At 43.4% G+C, this 19,187-nt stretch overlaps 1 protein-coding gene across 8 annotated transcripts in view; it reads right to left on the reverse strand.

The window, feature by feature from the left end:
• Positions 1 to 6,486: 6,486 nt before the first annotated feature.
• The window catches only part of LOC147021661 (cadherin-11-like), a 348,953-nt gene continuing 336,252 nt past the window's right edge, over positions 6,487 to 19,187 (reverse strand). For all 8 annotated transcript variants that reach the window (XM_085891880.1, XM_085891879.1, XM_085891883.1 and 5 more), the window contains 2 exons: positions 9,740 to 9,988; positions 6,487 to 8,650 (listed from right to left, as the gene is read on the reverse strand). In XM_085891880.1, coding sequence (XP_085748006.1) covers positions 8,145 to 8,650; positions 9,740 to 9,988 — 755 coding nt within the window. In that variant the 3' untranslated portion in view covers positions 6,487 to 8,144. The remainder of the gene's footprint in view (positions 8,651 to 9,739; positions 9,989 to 19,187) is intronic.

Here is a 19,187-nt window from a genome sequence, read left to right on the forward strand (position 1 = left end):
TAAATGCTGAGAATCAAGCAACGAAGCAGCACGTACCATTTTTCATCCCACAATTTACCGGTGTTGGTTTCCATTCCCAGCTGGACGTACTCGATCGACATTGCTTGAAAGATCTTTGGTCATGTCATGCGGGGTTCGAGGAACGTGTCAGAGTAAATTTTTAGATCCTCATGGAGGATCTCTAAGTCTTACTCACGTTGTTGTTCTTGTGGACTTTTTTGTTTCACAGCCTCCAGTTTTCATCGAAACTTCCTGAAACTTGGCACATATATGTAATAATACCCTGCGCAGACGGTAACCATCTCCGATTTTGAAAATTCCAACTAGAAAAAAAGTTATGACGTCAAAATATCTCCGCTAATGGAAATCGCCTAAAAAATTATCTCCGAAACGAGGCAAGTTTTTTAAAATTCTGTTTGCGGGAATCGAACAGGGCATTAGCAGAGATGAATTACCGCACATATGATACATCACTGTGATGTCATATCAATTTTTATGACGTAATTCCTATTTTTTGACATTTTTTGTTTCACAACCCAGAGTTTTCATCGGATCTTCGTGAAACTTGCCATGTATATGCAGAAAGCCCACCGCAGGCAGAAACCATCTCCGATTTTGGAAATTCTTCCGAGAAAAAAAGTTGACGTCATAATATCGCCGCTAATGGAAATCGCCGATACCATTATCTCCGAAACTCGGCAAGCTGTTTGAATTTTGTTTGCGGGAATCAAGCCGGGCATTAGCACAGATAATTTATGGCAAACCTGATACATCCCAATGACGTCATATTCGTTTTTATGACGTCATCATTAAGAGGACGAGGATCTTAACTCATTTGAGCTTGTTATTCTGGTATTTTGCCCGAGGTCCGATTCAATGTTGCTGAAACAGTTTCTTAGTAAGGGTTAAAGATACTAGGTGCTTTGCCATTGCCTTCCCAGCAGCAGCAGCTTCGGCAGGAATTTGTAATTTGGCCACGGTGCCACATTGATGTCTCACCCTGCCTTGTGAAACACCAGGATGGCAGTTCACATCTGGGTTGGGATTCGAACAGTGTGCATGCTTTTAGGCCATCTTACCAGCCCTGTCGGAGAAAAACTGCAGACAAAAGGATGTATGCAGCTGTCGTACGTGGCTGCTGGTACAAACACAGGACATCCAGCTGGCGATAAATGTGATTTCAAGATTTTATCAACGGAATAAGGATCGAGTGCACATACTGGGGCACAAAACAATGAGCTTAGCTGGATCGAAGGGAAGGACATTCATTTTCGTCACATCAGAGTTGTGAAAAGGTTCTAACGCTGCATTAGTGGCGCACACCATCCTGCTCACGAGCGTTATCTCCCTTATGTTCAGGTGTCTCCTCTCCACTTTTCAAACGAAGTCCATGACAGGCAGTGTGCACAGGCCCGTGAAATCCTTCCTTCCATTTATTCTTGGAAGAGCTCGAGGTGAAAAGCTGTTGAAAGTCACCACCAAGATGAGAAACCTGTGAATATGATAAGGGAATGTGGAGCCACAGCCTGCATCCATGCTCTGCACGTACTTCTCTCGTTTGATATACCTTGCTGGGATTCCAGGTTCAAATCACATGACACACAAGCTCTTTATTTGCTTATAGTTTACTGCTGACAATGGAATTCATCTATGATTGCAGGCTCTTGACGTCCTCGTCCTCCATGTCATCATATGCACAACCTCGGTTCCTGGGATGGGGTATGTGCACTTTCTTTTGTGCTGTCCAGCCTGGGTTTGAATCTCGACCCAGCTATAAACTGTCACTCTGGTGTGTTGCATGCGGAGCGATGTATCACGTGGCATCGTCGGAAGGACCCTCTGCCATCACTGGTTCTGGTTGCTGGTGGACCTTAACGATCCCATCGCCGGCACCTTGAACAAATCAAAAATTCCGGCTTAAACAGCAGGTAGCAAGCGGTCTGATCCTCTTGGAGGTAGTCCTTGACACCAGGTTAACCAGTTTGCTATCTTAGAGTGTGGTTGCGGTCTAGGTAAAATTACTTCTACACTATCAATAAATTCACCAGGTAGTTTGCAGGTTTCAGGTGAACGGCCATCTCTGGATACAAAGGGCAACAAATTTTTTTTTTTTTGTATCTACAGTCGAGGGTCGTGGAGAAGCTAGAGTATGGAACGGATCAGGACATAACAGAACAAAAGGAATAGGAGAAGCAGAGGGGTAAAACACACCAACAGCAAGGTTGAAGGACAAAAGACATGGAGGCGTGGACAACTAAGGGTTGTGGGGACGAATGAAGGCTTGGGGAGGACACATAGGGTGAACAAGATGGATGCAGCCACGAAGTCTGAGGAAGGATAAAGTATTAACTTGAAAAGAGGTGTGCTTGGGGTGGATTAATGGGGGTGGAAAAGATCATTGTTTTGGATTGGGAACGATCTGAGATGATGGTCAACAGCTGTCTTGAAGACCTGGAGGGAAGAATGAGATTGAAGAGAAAGTGCAAGTTGATTTCACATGCAGAAGAAAAGAGGAATTGATGAGTAGAGGTGAGCAGTCATTCTGGATTTTGAGAGTTCCACCAGAAGGGTGTTGCTGGTGGACCACGTGCACCCTGCAGAAACTTGGGGGGGGGGGCGTGGTCAAAGCATGAAAAGAGCAGAAGGTGCAAGACCAGAAAGGAGGCGGTATGTGAAAGCAAGACCTGTCGGTGATGGTGAAGTGATCGGCCCATAGTCTCTGCCTTGTTGCAGAAGATTCTAAAGATCTTCAAGACCTTGGTTTCCACAGCGTCAAGCTGAGCAAGATGTGAGGCGGCTGAGCCTGCCCATAGGGGAGAGCAGTACTCCATCAACTTGTGGATGAAAGCCTCGTCGGTGGATAGGAGTTCAGGTGTGCAAAGGAAGGACTTTGTACAACAGTGGATGCCCAGTCGGCGGCTGGCTTTGGAGGCCAACTTAAAGGTGTGGTTTGCCCAAGAAAGATCATGGCTGATATGGTGAAACTCAGGAGTTTGAAAAAAACTGAAGCTCCTCAAGAGGATTGTTGACCCTTTGAATCTTGAGCTCCTTGGACTTTCGGTTCCCTCACCCTGAGCTCCCTAGAGAAAAATCCGGCCGCTCAGGTATACGGAGGTTTGAATAGCAGCTGGTGAAACTGCCGCAAGTGTTCAAAAGGATAAAAAAAAAGTTTATCTAGCGTGGCCTGTGATGAAATTAACGTCTATTTTTTAAGAGCAAAAACTGGTTTATGTCCGTATCATGTCGCAATGAATATTTCTCAGACTTTCGAGGTTGTTGTCCTCATGAGAGTCTTGTTCTTCTTTCATATGTAGTACATGGTTACACGTCACATTGTTTCTGGGGGTGGGATGTGGCTGTGGCAGGAATTTGGAATTTGTTCATGGTGTTGGCAATGGCTCGCCGACTCTTCGCCAAGGATAGAGTGGGATCTTTCACGTCCACTAATTAATGCCTGCGGACGGGATGTCCATTTATCATCCATCAGAGGGATGGCACAAACATTGATGAATCACCCGACCTGCAAACTACCAGGATAAAAGTTGATAGCTGGGCTGAGATTCAAAACTGGGCTCGACAGTTCAGAGGTGTGTGTGTGTGTGTGTGTGTGTGTGTGTGTGTGTGTGTGTGTGTGTGTGTGTGTGTGTGTGTGTGTGTGTGTGTGTGTGTGTGTGTGTGTGTGTGTGCACACCTCTAGAGGATAGACTATCAGTGCCATCCCAATTTGCTGCACGATATGACGTCTACCTACCGACAATAATGTCTGGCATTTGTGATGGAAAGGTCTGTTGGCTTGAGATCATCATTGACTTTGCAATTGGTCTTGGCAGTTTTACATTTCTATCGAGTGGGTGAAGATACATCGCTGGATCGGCAATCATAAAGGTGTGATCAAGTCCAGTTCTAACTGCCATTGCCTGCCAGACAAAACGACACTTCAAGCTGAGCAACATCATCAATGAGATAGACACCGCATTGCTGTCTGCCTGGGTTGGATCAGTCCTTTTTCATCGAGTTATCTGGGATACTGCAAGGTCTGAAGGATTGTTCTTCAGCTGCCTGTGTGCGGAAGATTGCAAAGGTGTGCTTTGGATCTTTCAATCCATGGGGAATTTACAGCATCACCTTTACATCCCACTACTCAGCACCAACCTCTTCCTCTTAGCTTCGAGATACAGATACAGAGCTCTATCTACATATCATCTTATATGCTCAAATCCTCTGACTCTTACTTGGACATTTTGATCAAGCACATACACATCAAGCACATCAAGGTTTATGTTTTGTTACTCCTTTTGCTTATTGTTGCTTCAAGCGAAACTGAGTATTATTTTATCTCATCATTGTTACCTCCGCCACCGAAGGTGAAGGAGGTGATGTTTTCACTCCCTTCTGTCTGTCTGTCGGTTTGTGTACAGGATATCAAAAAAAGTTGTGGACAGATACGGATGAAATTTTGTGCACACGTGGGGTGTGTGACAAGGACGAACTGATGATTAGATTTTGGTGAAGATCCGGATCCGGATTCGACTACGAGAATTTCTTAAGTGATTCTTCACCATTAGTGGGGCAACTTAGCTAAATATAGCATAACAATTGTGCATTTTGTGAGGAAAGCACCAAATTTGGCACACTAGTCGCCTATCATATTATGAACAGATTTGGATATTGGGCCATCTCAAAATGTTTGATGGCAGAGGAAAATGGCTGCCACAGCCATCAGCGGCTGAATTTGAGATGGCCCAATATCCAAATCTGTTGATAATATGATAGGCGACTAGTGTGCCAAATTTGGTGCTTTCCTCACAAAATGCACAATTGTTATGCTAAGTTGCCCCACCACATTGAGAGATGGGACCATAAACAATATGCAGCATGATATCTCAAAAAGTTTTGGATGGATTCAGATGAAACTTGGTGGACATGTTGGGTGTGTGGCAAGCACAAATTGATTCGATTTTGGTGAAGATCCGAATACGGATCCGAATACGAGAATTATTTAATTTTAAAAGTGATCCCTCACCATTGAGAGATCAGGCCAAAACGATATAGTACTGTCTAGCACAGTGTTTCTCGACCGGGGTTCCCCGGAACCATAGGGTTCCGCAAGAGGTCGCTAGGGGTTCCGCGAGAAACAGTAATAAATAGGCTAATGTATTTTTGAGTAGTTTTTGTTTGATTTAATATTCGTAATTTTACTATACACGTACAGCATATTGTTGGAAACTCCTTGGTTATTATAATAGAGGCTTCAACCTCTTGTATTATTTACAATTATAACAACCATAGGGAATGTATTTAACGATGTGTATACGGCGCCAGTGTGAAACCGCCCTCACTGGTTAGTGGACGTCCTGTACGCGGTGGATTCGTGTATCATTGAGTGACTGACTCAAGTACGGGACGCACGCTCGCACTGTGTCCATCTATCTTATCTGTGCTTCCTGGCGCGAAGTCAGTCTCTCTCTCTCTGTCTGTCTGTCTGTCTGTCTGTCTGTCTGTCTGTCTGTCTGTCTGTCTGTCTGTCTCTCTCTCTCTCTCTCTCTCTCTCTCTCTCTCTCTCTCTCTCTCTCTCTCTCTCTCTCTCTCTCTCTCTCTCTCTCTCTCTCTCTCTCTCTCTCTCTCGGTTAGTCCTTCTGTTTACCTTTATTGCTTCAGCTTTATTTGTTTAAGTTTTGTTGATCAAGTTACATGAGGTGTGTTTTTTAATTGTCAAACAGACTTGGGGTTGACAAACACTTTCAAAAATGACGTTTTCAAACAAAACAAAAAATATATATTTTTTTGTGAATTAAAACCTCAGTGTGAGGTCTCATAAAGGAGCAGTATGTTTTTTTTTCATTGCCAATAAATTTGACAAAAAGGGGGTCATATTTTCCTTAAACCAGGTATCCGAAAAAAAAAAAAATATTATATTTACCACGTGAACTACGATAAAAATATAAAAGAGCGAGATATTAATAATGGTATATAATAATTTTTATGCAGGGGTTCCCTGAGACATGAAAACTATTTCAAGGGTTCCACAAGGGTAAAAAGGTTGAGAAACCCTGGTCTCGCATGACATTTCAAACATGTAATGGGCCTGATATGTTCTCATGGATCAGGCATTACGTGGCGGAGGTATGCGCCCTACCGAGTGCCCTTCTACTTGTACTATTTATTTATTTACTCACTCTACCCAAAAAATGGGAAAATGCATCTTATGTGAATTTTGGCAATAATTTTTGTAGTGGTCACCATGTCTCCCTCTCACAATTGGCTGAAATGTACACGGGATATCAAATATGTGTTTTGCAGCCAATTATGGAGCCTTAACTAAATTTTTTTTTTGGGGGGGGGAGGGGGGTTTCCTCATCACGAATGGTCTCCTTTGTACTTCGTGAAAAGAGTACTTACGTAACTTCTTGCTGTTCAAGAGATGTCCGCATAAAATTCTGCACGTGTTAACGGAACGAAAAACAAAACAACGAATGACAAATGCAATTGTAGAAAATGCTAAATTTATTTTTGTTTTTAAATAATACAAAAGTATTGTATTTAGTGTGAAAGTAACTGCATTTGAAAACAGCAAAGTGGCGATTCTTCAGGGCTATATCTAAACACCCGCTGAAGGGTCTTCGGCACAATTTCATCCATGGCACCATCGGCTCTGGCATGAACAACGAAAATATTCAATGAAACACAAGTGACATCGACAACGACAAAGACAACAACGACAACTAAAAGCTCAACCCAGCTAGGCCTGTACAACCTTTGCACACTGGTTCTCTGTCCCACTAGAGTGCTATTCTGGACAGCATTCCCCCCAGGTCTCGATGGGATAGTCATAAGTGGTCGATAAGTCAACGATAAAAACCAGAACTGGCATGTAAAGAAGACTCTTTGGATCTTTGGAAAACTTCACTTCGAATGCCTGGGGCCAATGTTTGAAATGTTATTTCATTTAGGAAAATATATATCATAATAATTGTGGTACAGGGGGTAGGTAGGTAATCGGTTTTATACTGTTTCTTTTAAGTGTTGACAATCTCGCTTACACTGTCAGCTCTGAAGATTAGAAATTGGCTTCGACAGTCGACCCCAGGTGACGCAAAGCCGTTACTTGTTATGCCAGAACGGGGCACCGCTATGGGTGGTATATACGTACCACTTTGATCAAAAGTAAATTGTACTCTTGAAATTGCGCTGAAATATTTATAAGGATTACACTTAGACCATTTCACTTTGAAGTGCAGCTTTCCTACATTATTTAACATTCAAACGACCAAGGCAGGAAAAACCCTCGTAAACCTTTTGAGTGATAATCACGAAGGTACATCATATCTTCACAAGGTATTTACTGTTTTCTTCGGTGTTTACTGCCCTGTAAAGTACTTAATAAGCACCATAAAAATAGTATGTATAAGGTTTACGACAGGAAAACAAGTGTGAATGATAGAAATAACATCTTGGAAAAAGACTGTAACGATTAACCTCTAGCTAATGGATGGCTGTGGTTTGGCCACTTGATATGGCTGACCAAACAGCTGGCCAATCCCCATGGCTACCATTTCCAGATCAGGTTTTCCTGGTAACGTGTCCGTCCCCAATGCCGTATATGCGTAAACCTATGGCATCAGGGTTGACGTGCCTATCCGACGGGTACTTTTAGAGAACTGGTGACAATAATTTGTTTTTACCATTTTGACATTCTGAAATGGGAGAAGGTCCCTTTGTGACTCGCAAAAGTGCGACTTGAATCTTGTGCTCGTAAAAACAACATGAACAAACAAAAACGAACAACCTTGCATTTCATACATCGGTCAAATGGAAAGCAAAACGGATGTCCAAATTAATTGATTACCGGACCAAAGATGGTGCAGTTTTTGTTGTTTTAGCTTTTTGCAGGAAACTCAGCTGAAGATGTCTTCTGTACCCTCTATAATTCCTTGCATTAGCAATTCAGGAAACAAAGGAATATAACAAAGAATGATTGGAAGTAGAATTGTCGTTAGTTACCAGTTGGATTGGCTCGACTCGACTCGCAACACCTCCATCATCTGCCTTAAAATTGCAAGACAGGATGGAAGGCATATGTGTGCGGTCAGTCGCATCGATTGATGGTTTTGTGGGCTGTGAGTGAAAAAGGGACGGCTAGAAGGCTAGCCCTGCTCAGCTGAGCCGAACAAGTCAGCCAGCCTTTGAAAACGTGGTCCCCATTCGGTTAAATAATCGTATCCCTGGTCTGAGTCTGAGCCACCGAATGACTCTATGGAGCTGAGAGAACCGGCGAGCGAGCCACACCCTTCGTAGGCGTACACTTGCACCGAGTCAAAAGGCGGGACGCAGGGGTCGTCGTCGGCTTGGCGTACGCGTCCTGCAATGAAGCCTGCGATGTCCACCGTGGCAGGGCATTCACGGCCCGAACAAAGTGACGTGCCAGGCATGGCTGAAGCCAATTCTGGTCGCATGTCGTGGCGCCGGACAGAATTGGGCCGCGAGGGTGTCTGCAAAGTGCGTAGTGCTGCTATGTCAAAGGCTTCGGTATCTTCCTCGCCACCACCCTCGTCATCATATGCGATGATGTTTTCCCGTATCTCCTCATCATCAGCAGCTGAGAGTGGCTCCTTCTTCCGTCGGCGCAGAGACACGAACAAGACAACAAGCACTGTACGAACAGACAAAACATATGCAGAAAATCAGGTGTATGAAAGACATGACTTGCTTATGAGCCATGTCTTTCTCATGAATTTTGCATTGTAATTCTTCCATAAAAGCTGGGAAAAACATGTAAAAAAATAATTAAACAATTAATCTGGATGCTCCTTTACTCATATGTTCTTGTTTCAATTTCTCTGCCCGTTATTACTATGGATATGTTCTTTTTGCGATTGGTATCTCTTTCAATGTCCACACCATTTCCTCCATTCCTTCCATTTTCCTCCTCCCCAACCCCATCCAATGTAACTTCCCTTGTTATTTTTTATAGGCTGTCCTCCATCACCTCTCTCATTCAGACCCTCCTTTATCTCCGTTCTCCTACAAAACCGTATTACATACCCATTCACTGAGATGGCAGGATAGCTGACGGAGTAACTCATTCTCTACCAGCTGATTACTATTCCTCGGTTTAACTCCATTCACTCTTTCCTCCGGAACCAAATCCTGTAGAACCAGGCACTGACAACTGTTTGCCATGTCTGTTGGTGATATTCATTGTAATTCAAATCAGATGCACGTGTAAGTAATTCTTGAATTGCAAAGAAGGTGGAGGTGACAAAGGGTGGGGAGGAAGAGGAGCGTCCATGAATCGGAGTGGAATCGTTTACATAGATGACTCCTGAAGTTTTCCCCATACCATTGGTCATTAATGTCTTGGGAACGATTCACACATTTTTTACTCCTCAAAAAAGCTTTCCGAGTTGCATCGTCATATATCATGACTTCAAAACTTGCGTCATGAGGGATCATGTACGTACTACAAACACAATGAGGAGGTCGTGATAGATTGAAAAAAAAGGAAGAAAAGGAAAGTAGTTTCCCTTTTGTGATTTACTAACCCATGTCTTTTTTGGAAGTGTAACTCGTCGGCCAAGTATGGTGCATTGAAGTAGATTGTGGTGCTGTCTGGTGCAGTGCAGAAGTGGGATACATAATAAGATCGCATGATGTAGTGTGGTGGAAGAATTAAGTAGCATGGTGCAATATAGTGAATTGTGCTGCAGTGCACAATTATGTGTGGTATTAGTGCATTTACCCAACAAGATAAGAATGCAGGCAAGCAGTGCAATGAGGGCCTCCGTGCCCACACCAGCGAGTGCTGCTGGTTCCAAACCGCAACGTCGCACGCTACCGTCATTCCCGCACCCGCACACCTGTACCGTAAGAGTGGCCGAGGAGGTGAGAGGTCGATTGCCACCGTCAGACACGAGTACAGGCAGCAGGAATTGAGGCTGGCCTGAACGGCTGTATGGACCATGACGGGCCAGCAGGCTGGCCGTGCCATCTGCGGGCAGCAGGAACAACACTTAGTACAAGGTTTTGCACCTTTTTGAACAATTGATTGCACAGTGCCCTTTCCATAATTACTGCATAACACATTTTAAAGTGTTAGCAGTGTTTCCATTAATTCAACGAGCCGAATGCTCGAAGAATTTAAATGGGCTGCATTTAAAACAATTAAGGGTTCATAAAAATTTTCTATTTCGTTACGTTAAGATTTTTTTGTAATCTTCTGTCTCTTGCTTCTGTTTCTCTCTCTCTCTCTCTCCCCCTCTCTCTCTGTTATCGGGTTTTTGATCCCAACCATGTTCCTCTGCTGTCTGCCCATATATAGGCTGTCCGGTCTTGTCAGATCTGCTTCATTATTTTGCATCTCTGGATCAGCTGTCTAACCTACAACTTGATTTTCCACCTTGATTTCTGCAGGCTGTCCAATCTTATCCTCTGCCACTGTCTGCTATCCATGATTTCTGATCACCCGGCAACAATGCTTGAACTTTCAAGATGCTGTTGACGACTAAAACCAGTTGTGAAAAAGGGCAATATTGTTTGAGGCAATTATTTTTGCCAATTAAAAAATGTCAATCACATTCATGCATCTTCTTCATTCATATGCAGCACAAGGCTGCAGGGTAGCATCATTGCCTGAGGGCACGGCTGTGCGACTGATGCAGTGCCCTATGATGGTTATGGCAGGAATTTGTAATTTGTTCATTGTGTCGGCAATAGCTCGCCTGCTCTTCACGAAGGACACCGCAGGATCTTTAACGCCCTCCAACTCATGCCGACAGACGGGGCTCCCAGTTTATCCTCCATCCGAGAGACAACACATACACACATTGGTAAATCACCCTGCCTGCCAAACACAAGGAAGGCAGTTTATATAGCTGAGTTAAGATTCTAACCGAGGCTAGACCAGCTGAGAGGCAAGTGTGCATACAGTACCTCTCGGCCATCCTGTCGATCCTTGTATTTGCACTGAGAATATGTTTGACTAAGTTGAGGTTGACAATGGCCTTTCATATAAGGAACACAACCCTAGAACAATTCACGAAAGCCATATCAGTGAAGGGAATGGACAACAAACTTGAGTTTGTGGAAAGTGCAAAGACGTGAACAACACCGGAGGAAAGCATGTGTTACCAATGGAGGTCACGGCAATTCAAAGGTTCAAGCAGATGAATTATTGTGCATTTGCTCCGAGCCACGTCTGCCTAATTTATTTCAACTTCAATGTACTGCATATATCCCTCATTAAGAGGAATAACATGAATGTTGACAACTTTCACATTCTGGAACAACAACAATATCAACAATAACAACATCCTCAACAAAAGAAAAAAAAAGATTATCAGACAAAAAAAAGCTTCACCAAACTGCCACCTCTTATAACTATCATGATGCAGTGACCAGAAAAGCCTAGTTTCACACTCAAAAATTAACCTTTGGTTTGATTATTGCATTAACAAGAAAAAGATGAAGAACAAAAAGAAATACTCCTGAGCTCAGAAATCAACTTTGCAAAGGTCAAAAGTTCTGTTACCTTGAAGACATGATAGAAGCATCAGGAAGAGCAGAATTAGCAGTTGGATGAAATATAAAATCAGCCTGGAATAAGTGGAGACAACTATAGGCGGGACCATGGAGCACATCAACATTCCATTATCTCTAAAAGTTAAGAGTTTATAAAATCTGTATCAGACCAGTATTGATGTATGGAAGTGAAACGTGGGCACTGTGGGACGGAGAGAAAATATTTTTTGGAAAGAGCAGAGATGAGAATGATCGGAAGGATGAATGGATTGCTTCTGAAAGAAAGAATTCCAAGTTCAGAAATCAGGAAGACATGAAGAACACTTGGCTCCATTTGAAATATTTTTTTCAGAGGTCTAGGTTTTCTCAACGGTTCTTATATGTTTTTTGCATGCTGAATTTTGTGCATGCACAAAATTTGTCGACGAGCACAGCGTACTACGACGTATGCCAGCGTGCTCTTAACGTATACAAAACTTACCCATAACGTATTCGACGTGTGCCAGCGTATTCGCCAAATTTTTCATACGTCGGCATACGCTGGCTAAAACGTCAAGATGTGACAGCGGCTAAAGTCTGATTTTGAATAAAAAAAAATGCTAATTAAAAAAAACAAAAATTTTGATTATTTTTTTTTTCCTTAAAATTGAGATAGCATAAAAACTTGACCTGATTGAGCGAAATGAGATACATTTCTAAATTCAGCATGCAAAAAGCATATAAAGACCGTTGAGAAAACCTAGACCTCTGAAATGATGCAGACCAGTGTAATCAATACTAATGAAGAACAACTTAGGAAGAGAAGACTTGGTTGGTACGGTCAAGTACAACGAAGATCAGAAGATGAAGCTGCAAAGAAAGCAACACAGTTTGCAGTCGAGGGAAGAAAACCAAGCGGACGTCCGGAATAGACATGGATTTAAAATGTCAACAAAGACAAGGAACGTTTGGGTTTGCACAAAACTGACACAATGTATAGATGGGTATGGAGAAATGTCATGATTCGACCAAGCCCCTGAAAAAAGGGGGAAACTGGAAGGGCACTCGGTGGAGTGCATACCTCTGCCACGCTCATTAATTTACGTTTTGTATCCCACTGATAGGTCGGATCTGGATTCGGACCTGAACTAAAATCTAATCAGCTTGTTCTTGTCACCTAACCACATCATCTACCAAGTTTCATCTGAATCCGTCCATAACTTTTTGACATATTCTGTTCACAAACAAACAAACGAACAGACAGACAGACAGAGGTGAAAACATAACCTCCATCCACCTTTGGTGGCAGAAGTAATTATCGTAAAACGTTTGTTCTTGTTGTTGTTCTTGATTATGACATTTCATTTCCTTTTTGAGTGTTACGATCAGTTCCGTATAAAATGTGGAAAGGGTGTTCTGTCAGATACATCATGAGAGACTGGAAAACCTCTGCAATTCTAAAGTTCCCACAAACATTGATTTGATGTCTGGCCTACATTTCGATAATAAGAGTGCTGTGAAGTATTGTAGCGATATGTCTGACCTCAAGTTAATTCTGAAGTTAGACAGGGTTGTGTCCTTTACTTTACAACACCTGTATGAATTGGATGTTGAGATGTTCAATGTGTCATCTATAGGAAGAAAAATGTTCAAATTTTGGCATTTAGGTCGTTAGCATTTCGAGGTTTTGCGTACGAATCATGAAGTCTAGAGTCCGAATTCCCAAAATATTTCAGCAAAAAAACCCCCCCAAAAAACCAAAATTTTATATTTCAACTTACACGGTTGTCAGATAATTGCCGATCGCACTGTTTATGCAATGTGGCCACCTTATCAGGTCCTGCCAATGCAATTACATTGAAAATTCCTCTCTTTAAAATGCAAATAGTGTTGACTTCTTGGTGGAGACAACACTACGAAATATGCAAAGGAAGTAGATCGCAAGAGGTTACATGTGATCTGGCAGGGACGACAAATGCCGTGGTAAAAAGCATAATTCAGAGTGACGTGCAAGAAATGAGAACAAAAAAAGAAGGAGATCGCCTCGACCTTCCGATTCGATGAAGGACGTCTGATGGCCAAATATTTCTGCCGAGGCAATGTAAAATGAAAATAAGTTCCTGTTTGAGCAGTTGTCCTTGTGGTAACTACATGTGAATTTGTAACATCACTTCAGATTGAGTGAACCAGTACGTGCCTGTAAAAACAAAAAATTAAAAAATTAATAAATAAATATTCCAACCGCGAGCAACAAACAACAACCACACAGGCCATTTCTTTGTTCTCGCGTGCCCGTCCGTGCGTGGCCCAGAAGTTCGCATATCGCAGTTACGATTATTCGCAATTTAGTTTTAATGGCCAATTATTCAATTAGCGCCAACGTATTTTGCCTTTTCACAATGTTGTCGCAAGGAAAAACAAAAAGAGAAGAGAAGAGAGAGAGAGAGAAAAAAAAATTACTTCCTGGTTCGGCGCATACCAGCACTCTGATGTTACCGAAATTTATGCAGCGTCTAATATGAAAACGATCATAACTTGCGGCATTGTGTTTATCTATAAATGCGCATAAGAAATCGAGAAATTATTAGAATACACGGTCATCACTCTCCGGAAGTCTGTACGTTGTAACCCGTAATGGGGAACGCAGCTGAGCTTCCCTTCCCCATCGGCCACGCCCACGCAACAACGTGTCTTGTCATTGGTTTGGTAAATAAATGGCCATAACTTGGGAAGCACTTGTCCGATTAATATCAAACCTTGAAAAGGCACATCCACGGGTCCCCAGCAATATACCTGGCAAGTTTCAATTAGATCGGACCAGCGGTTGTCGAGAAACAGCGGTCACAGACACACACACACAGACACAGACATAGACACAGACACAGACACAGACACAGACACAGACACACACACACACACACATTGCTGGAATTATAGGTAGACTAGTATGTGCCCGTAAAAAAAAAAAAAATTAATATTCAAACCGCGAGCAAGAAACAACAACCACACAGGCCGTTTCTTCGCTCTCGCATGCCCGTCCGTGCGTGGCCCAGAAGTTCGCATATCAGTTATGATTATTCGCAATTTAGTTTTAATGGCCAATTATTCAATTTGCGCCAACGTATTTTGCCTTTTCGCAATGTCGTCGCAAGGAAAAACAAAAAGAGAAGAGAAGAGAGAGAAAAAAATTTACTTCCTGGTTCGGAGCAGACCAGCTCACTCTGATGTTACCGAAATTTATACACCGTCTAATATGAAAATAATCATAACTTGCGGCATTGTGTTTATCTATAAATTCGCATAAGAAATCGAGAAATTATTAAAATACACGAAGTCATCACTCTCCGGAAGCCCTACGTTGTAACCTGAAATGGGGAATGCGGCTGAGGTTCCCTTCCCCCATCGGCCACGCCCATGCAACAACGTGTCTTGTGATTGGTTGGTAAATAAATGGCCATAACTTGGGAGGCACTTGTCCGATTATTATCAAACCTTGAAAAGGCACATCCTCAGGTCCCCAGCAATATATCTGGCAAGTTTCAATTCGATCGGACGAGTGGTTGTCGAGAAACAACGGACACACACGCACACACACACACACACACACACACACACACACACACACACACACACACACACACACACACACACACACACACACACACACACACACACACACACATTGCTGGAATAATAGATGGATGAACACGACTGAAACTTTGGACGGCAGGATGGTCTGGAAGTACATGTACTCGGCTCCGAGCTGTCTCGCCTGGGTTTGTATTTTGGCCCAGCTGTTTTTTTGTATACCTTGTCGAGGCTCATGTGAGAGTTAACACAAAACACACAGCAAGGGGGGCATGAAACAAGAGGGGCGGGAGTGGGAAGGACAAAACAGTGGGGAAAAGAGACATTAGGAGATCTGTGGAAGGGAGAGGGATGGGGCGGGGAACATGTGGTATATAAGATGGACATTACAGGGACTTTTAGGAAGGAAAGCAGGGAATTTGAAGGAGGTGGGTTTGGGGTGGATTAACGGGGGGAGAAAAGATCGAGGATTTGGATAGGGGACGATAAGAGGTGGTGGTGAACAGCTGTTTTGAAGGCCTGGAGGGAAGAATGGGACTGCACAGAGTGAGGGAGTTTATTCCAAAGGCGGGAAAAAAGAGGAATGGAAGAGTGAAGGTGAGCAGTGAGTCATGATTTTGGTAGTTTTCCCAGAAGGGGGTTGTTGGCGGACCTTGAGCGCCCAGCGGAATATGGAGGGGACAAATTGCAGACAGAGCAGGGGGGGCGAGACCGGAGAGGAGATGGTAGAAGAAAGATAGACCACCGACCTGCCTGTGGTGAGAGAGTGAGAGGCCCAAGACTCAGCCTCATCGTGGGAGATGTCAATGATCTAAAATGCCTTTGTTTCCACAGCGTGAAGCCGAGAAAGGTGAGAGGCAAGAACACGAGCTCAGACAGGAGAGCAGTACTCCATCAGGCTGTGGACAAAAGCTTTGTATGTGGTCAGGAGCTCAGGTGGGCCGAGGAAGGGCTTTGCATGACGGAGGATTCCCAGTCAGAGACTGGCTTTGGAGGCGAGGTTGGAAATGTGGCTTTCCCAGGAAAGATCATGGCAGATCTTGAGACCCAGAAGATTTAAAGAAAGGACTTCTTCCAGAGGATTGTTGAGAAAGTAGATGGAGGGGTTTTCCAAACGGTCCTTTCGGAGAGACATAGTGAGAGTGTGAGATTTGTCCGGATTGAATGACATGTTCCATGTGTTGGACCAGTTTGTGATTTTGCCCGGATCTGCAATGAGCGAAGAAGCTGCTACTTGCAGGTCTGAGGGATGACCGATGGTACGGCAGAGGGTGGAGTCATCAGCAAAGAGATGAAGAGGATTTTCCAGAGAGTTGGAGAGATCATTGATGAAAACCAGAAAAAGAACAGGGCCCAGAACGCTACCTTGAGTAACTTCAGCCTGGACAGGAAGGGGGGGGGGCGGGTGGGGGGGATGAAAGAACTCAATTTAGTGCCACACGTTGACTGCAACAGGAGAGAAAGTCTGTGAGCCACGAATGGAGATGGCCTTGGATACCACAGGAAGAGAGTTTGGTGAGCAGGGCAGGGTGCCAGACCTTGTCAAAAGCACGTGATATGTCTAGGGATGTGGCTCTGATTTCATGTCCGGCATTGACGACCTCCATCCATTGTTGGGAGAGCAGAAGCAGCATATCCAGGGTAGCATGACCTGGTCTGAAACCAAAATGATGATCGGAAATCAAGCTGCGGATGGAAGTTATGAACTGTCATCCTGGTGTTTTGCAGGCAGGACGCGGCATCAATGTGTGTGCCGTCCCTCGGATGGACGTCTAGCGAAGAGTATGTGAGCTATCATTTTGCGCCCTTGCCATATTCCAAGTTCCTGCTCTAACCTAAACAGTCGAACGCCAGACCGGGCCATCCAGTTTATGAAAGACATGGGCCAAATACTTTTCCTGGCTGACCCCACATTTTAGAGGAAGATTTTTTGGAGGACCCCACATTTTAGAGGAAGATCCGAATAAAGTCGCCAAACAATGTTCATCTGAATTCAACGATGATGACGACGATAATGACAATTACTACCACTACTACTACTCATGTAAGATATCCATTCATCCATGGGTGATATCTACATACCATCTAGCACAGAATGTCTGTAACCCATCCTACACTCTTTTCCCCTTTGAAAAGGACAGATAAAAACATTGTGTTTTCATGTACCAGTATTTGCTTCATTATTTGCAACCAATAGGCCATAACACCTGTCATCATCTACATTCTACATAATGGGCTGGCAGGATAACTCAGAGGTCACACACTTGTGATTGAGCTTGATTCTCAATTTCAGATTCGAGTTCAATTCTAGACCAACTATCGACCATTGGACTGGTGCTTCTCAAGCAGGGTATTTACTATATGAGTGCACAACCCCCTGGATGAGCATGAACCTTGGGATCCATCAACTACCACGAGTTGGTGGAGGTTAAGGGTGGGCAAGTTATCACCATGCTATGGCCAAATTCCAAACTTTTTTCCTAACCTACAGTAGAGACTGCATCAACAGGACAACCTTCTCTCCTGGAAATTATGGAAACATGAGTCATGTGCTGCACATGCTCGGAATTGAATCAAGTACTCAACGGAGACACTGCTGTGGTCAGTACATGAACTACGTTGGAATGTTAAAAAAGGAGTAATTTCACGGTTCGTGGAAACATTCGATGCATAAACTTTAGAAACTATCATTAAAGTGCACTTGACAGGGTCTTTCGGTCATATCTAGTCACACGATTTTGAGTCTGACAGCTCGGAATAATCATGCCTCAAATCAAGACAGAGTCGAGAAAAAAAAAACACACAAATTTAACTCGAGTCCAATTCATTCACCGTAAAATTTATCAATATCAGATGATATTAGTAACTTTATGGTCATTGATCTACATTTTATGCCTGGTATTGGCTTAATGGTTAGTGTGGTGGGCTTGGTAATCCTTGGGTCCTGAGTTCAAATCCTGCTTGGTTGTTGAATCTTGGTCATCCTTGGGCCCTGAGTTCAAATCCTGCATGGCTGTTGAATTAATACCAGGTGGGGTTGACTCTGCCTGTCATCTTTCCGAGGTCGGCAAAATGAGTGCCAGCTTGCTGGTATCCTGTGTCGGAGTGGCGACCCATCCAGGATTGTACCCAATAGCCAAGGAGACTGCTTAGGCAGCACCAACGCTCTGCACAGAGTATGGTCCCAATGAATGAATGGAATTGGGTTGACTCTGCCTGTCATCCTTCTGAAGTCAGCAAAATGAGTACCAGCTTCCTGGGATGATTGAGACATTTGAGTATGTTGTGTTGGAGTGATGACTCATCCAGGATTGTGCCCAATAGCCCAGGAGACTGCTTAGGCAGCACCAATGCTCTGCACTGAGTATCGTCCCAATGGATGGATGGATTTAGATTTAGAAATATATCTTAAATTGTGGGTTTTTTTTTTTACAGACTCAAGGAAGACCCATGGTGGTGGTTCTGGAGAGCTTGAAGGAGAAAACAAATGAATTGGTGCTGAACATCTTTTCAGCCAAGTCAAATCCAGGTGTGTGGAATTTTTTTGCATGAGGCTGTCTGATCCACCTGTGTTGAGGTGGCTTTAAAAAAAAAAGTTTGGTATTCACTGGGGGGTGGGGAAGAGTGAAGGTTGTGGATGAGAACAATGGGGGCAGGCACAAACATCAGGGTAATAGTAGGATGGACACCAGCAGGCAACAGACATTTGAATCTTGCCTACAATATAGAGTCAAGGCTCATGCAAGAGTAAAAAAAAAAACAAATAATGAAGGGTGCTGAAGATGAAGGGTTCCTGTTTCAAACAACATAGGAGGGCAGTATGGAGCACACTAAAATTCAAAAATCTGTTCAAAGAAATCACAAAATTTGTCACATGTGTGATCAGTCCCAAGACCATTTTTTTGCCAACATCTGTGGCTTATAATGAGTTGTGCATTGTGGCTGAGAGACAGAAGTAGTCAATGATATGGGCAAAACTTTGGAGTCCAAAAATAACAGAGAACAAAGAAAAAAAAAAAATGCGTGCTTCGCAAAACAAAATCCCCTTGATATATTTGACATCACGGGTACTGATCTGTACTGTAAGGAGAAACAGACAAAAC

Source organism: Eptatretus burgeri, chromosome 8 (genome assembly GCF_056783735.1).
Source record: "Eptatretus burgeri isolate ZD-2024b chromosome 8, Ebu_testis_v1, whole genome shotgun sequence".
In the NCBI taxonomy this organism is placed as follows: domain Eukaryota; kingdom Metazoa; phylum Chordata; class Myxini; order Myxiniformes; family Myxinidae; genus Eptatretus; species Eptatretus burgeri.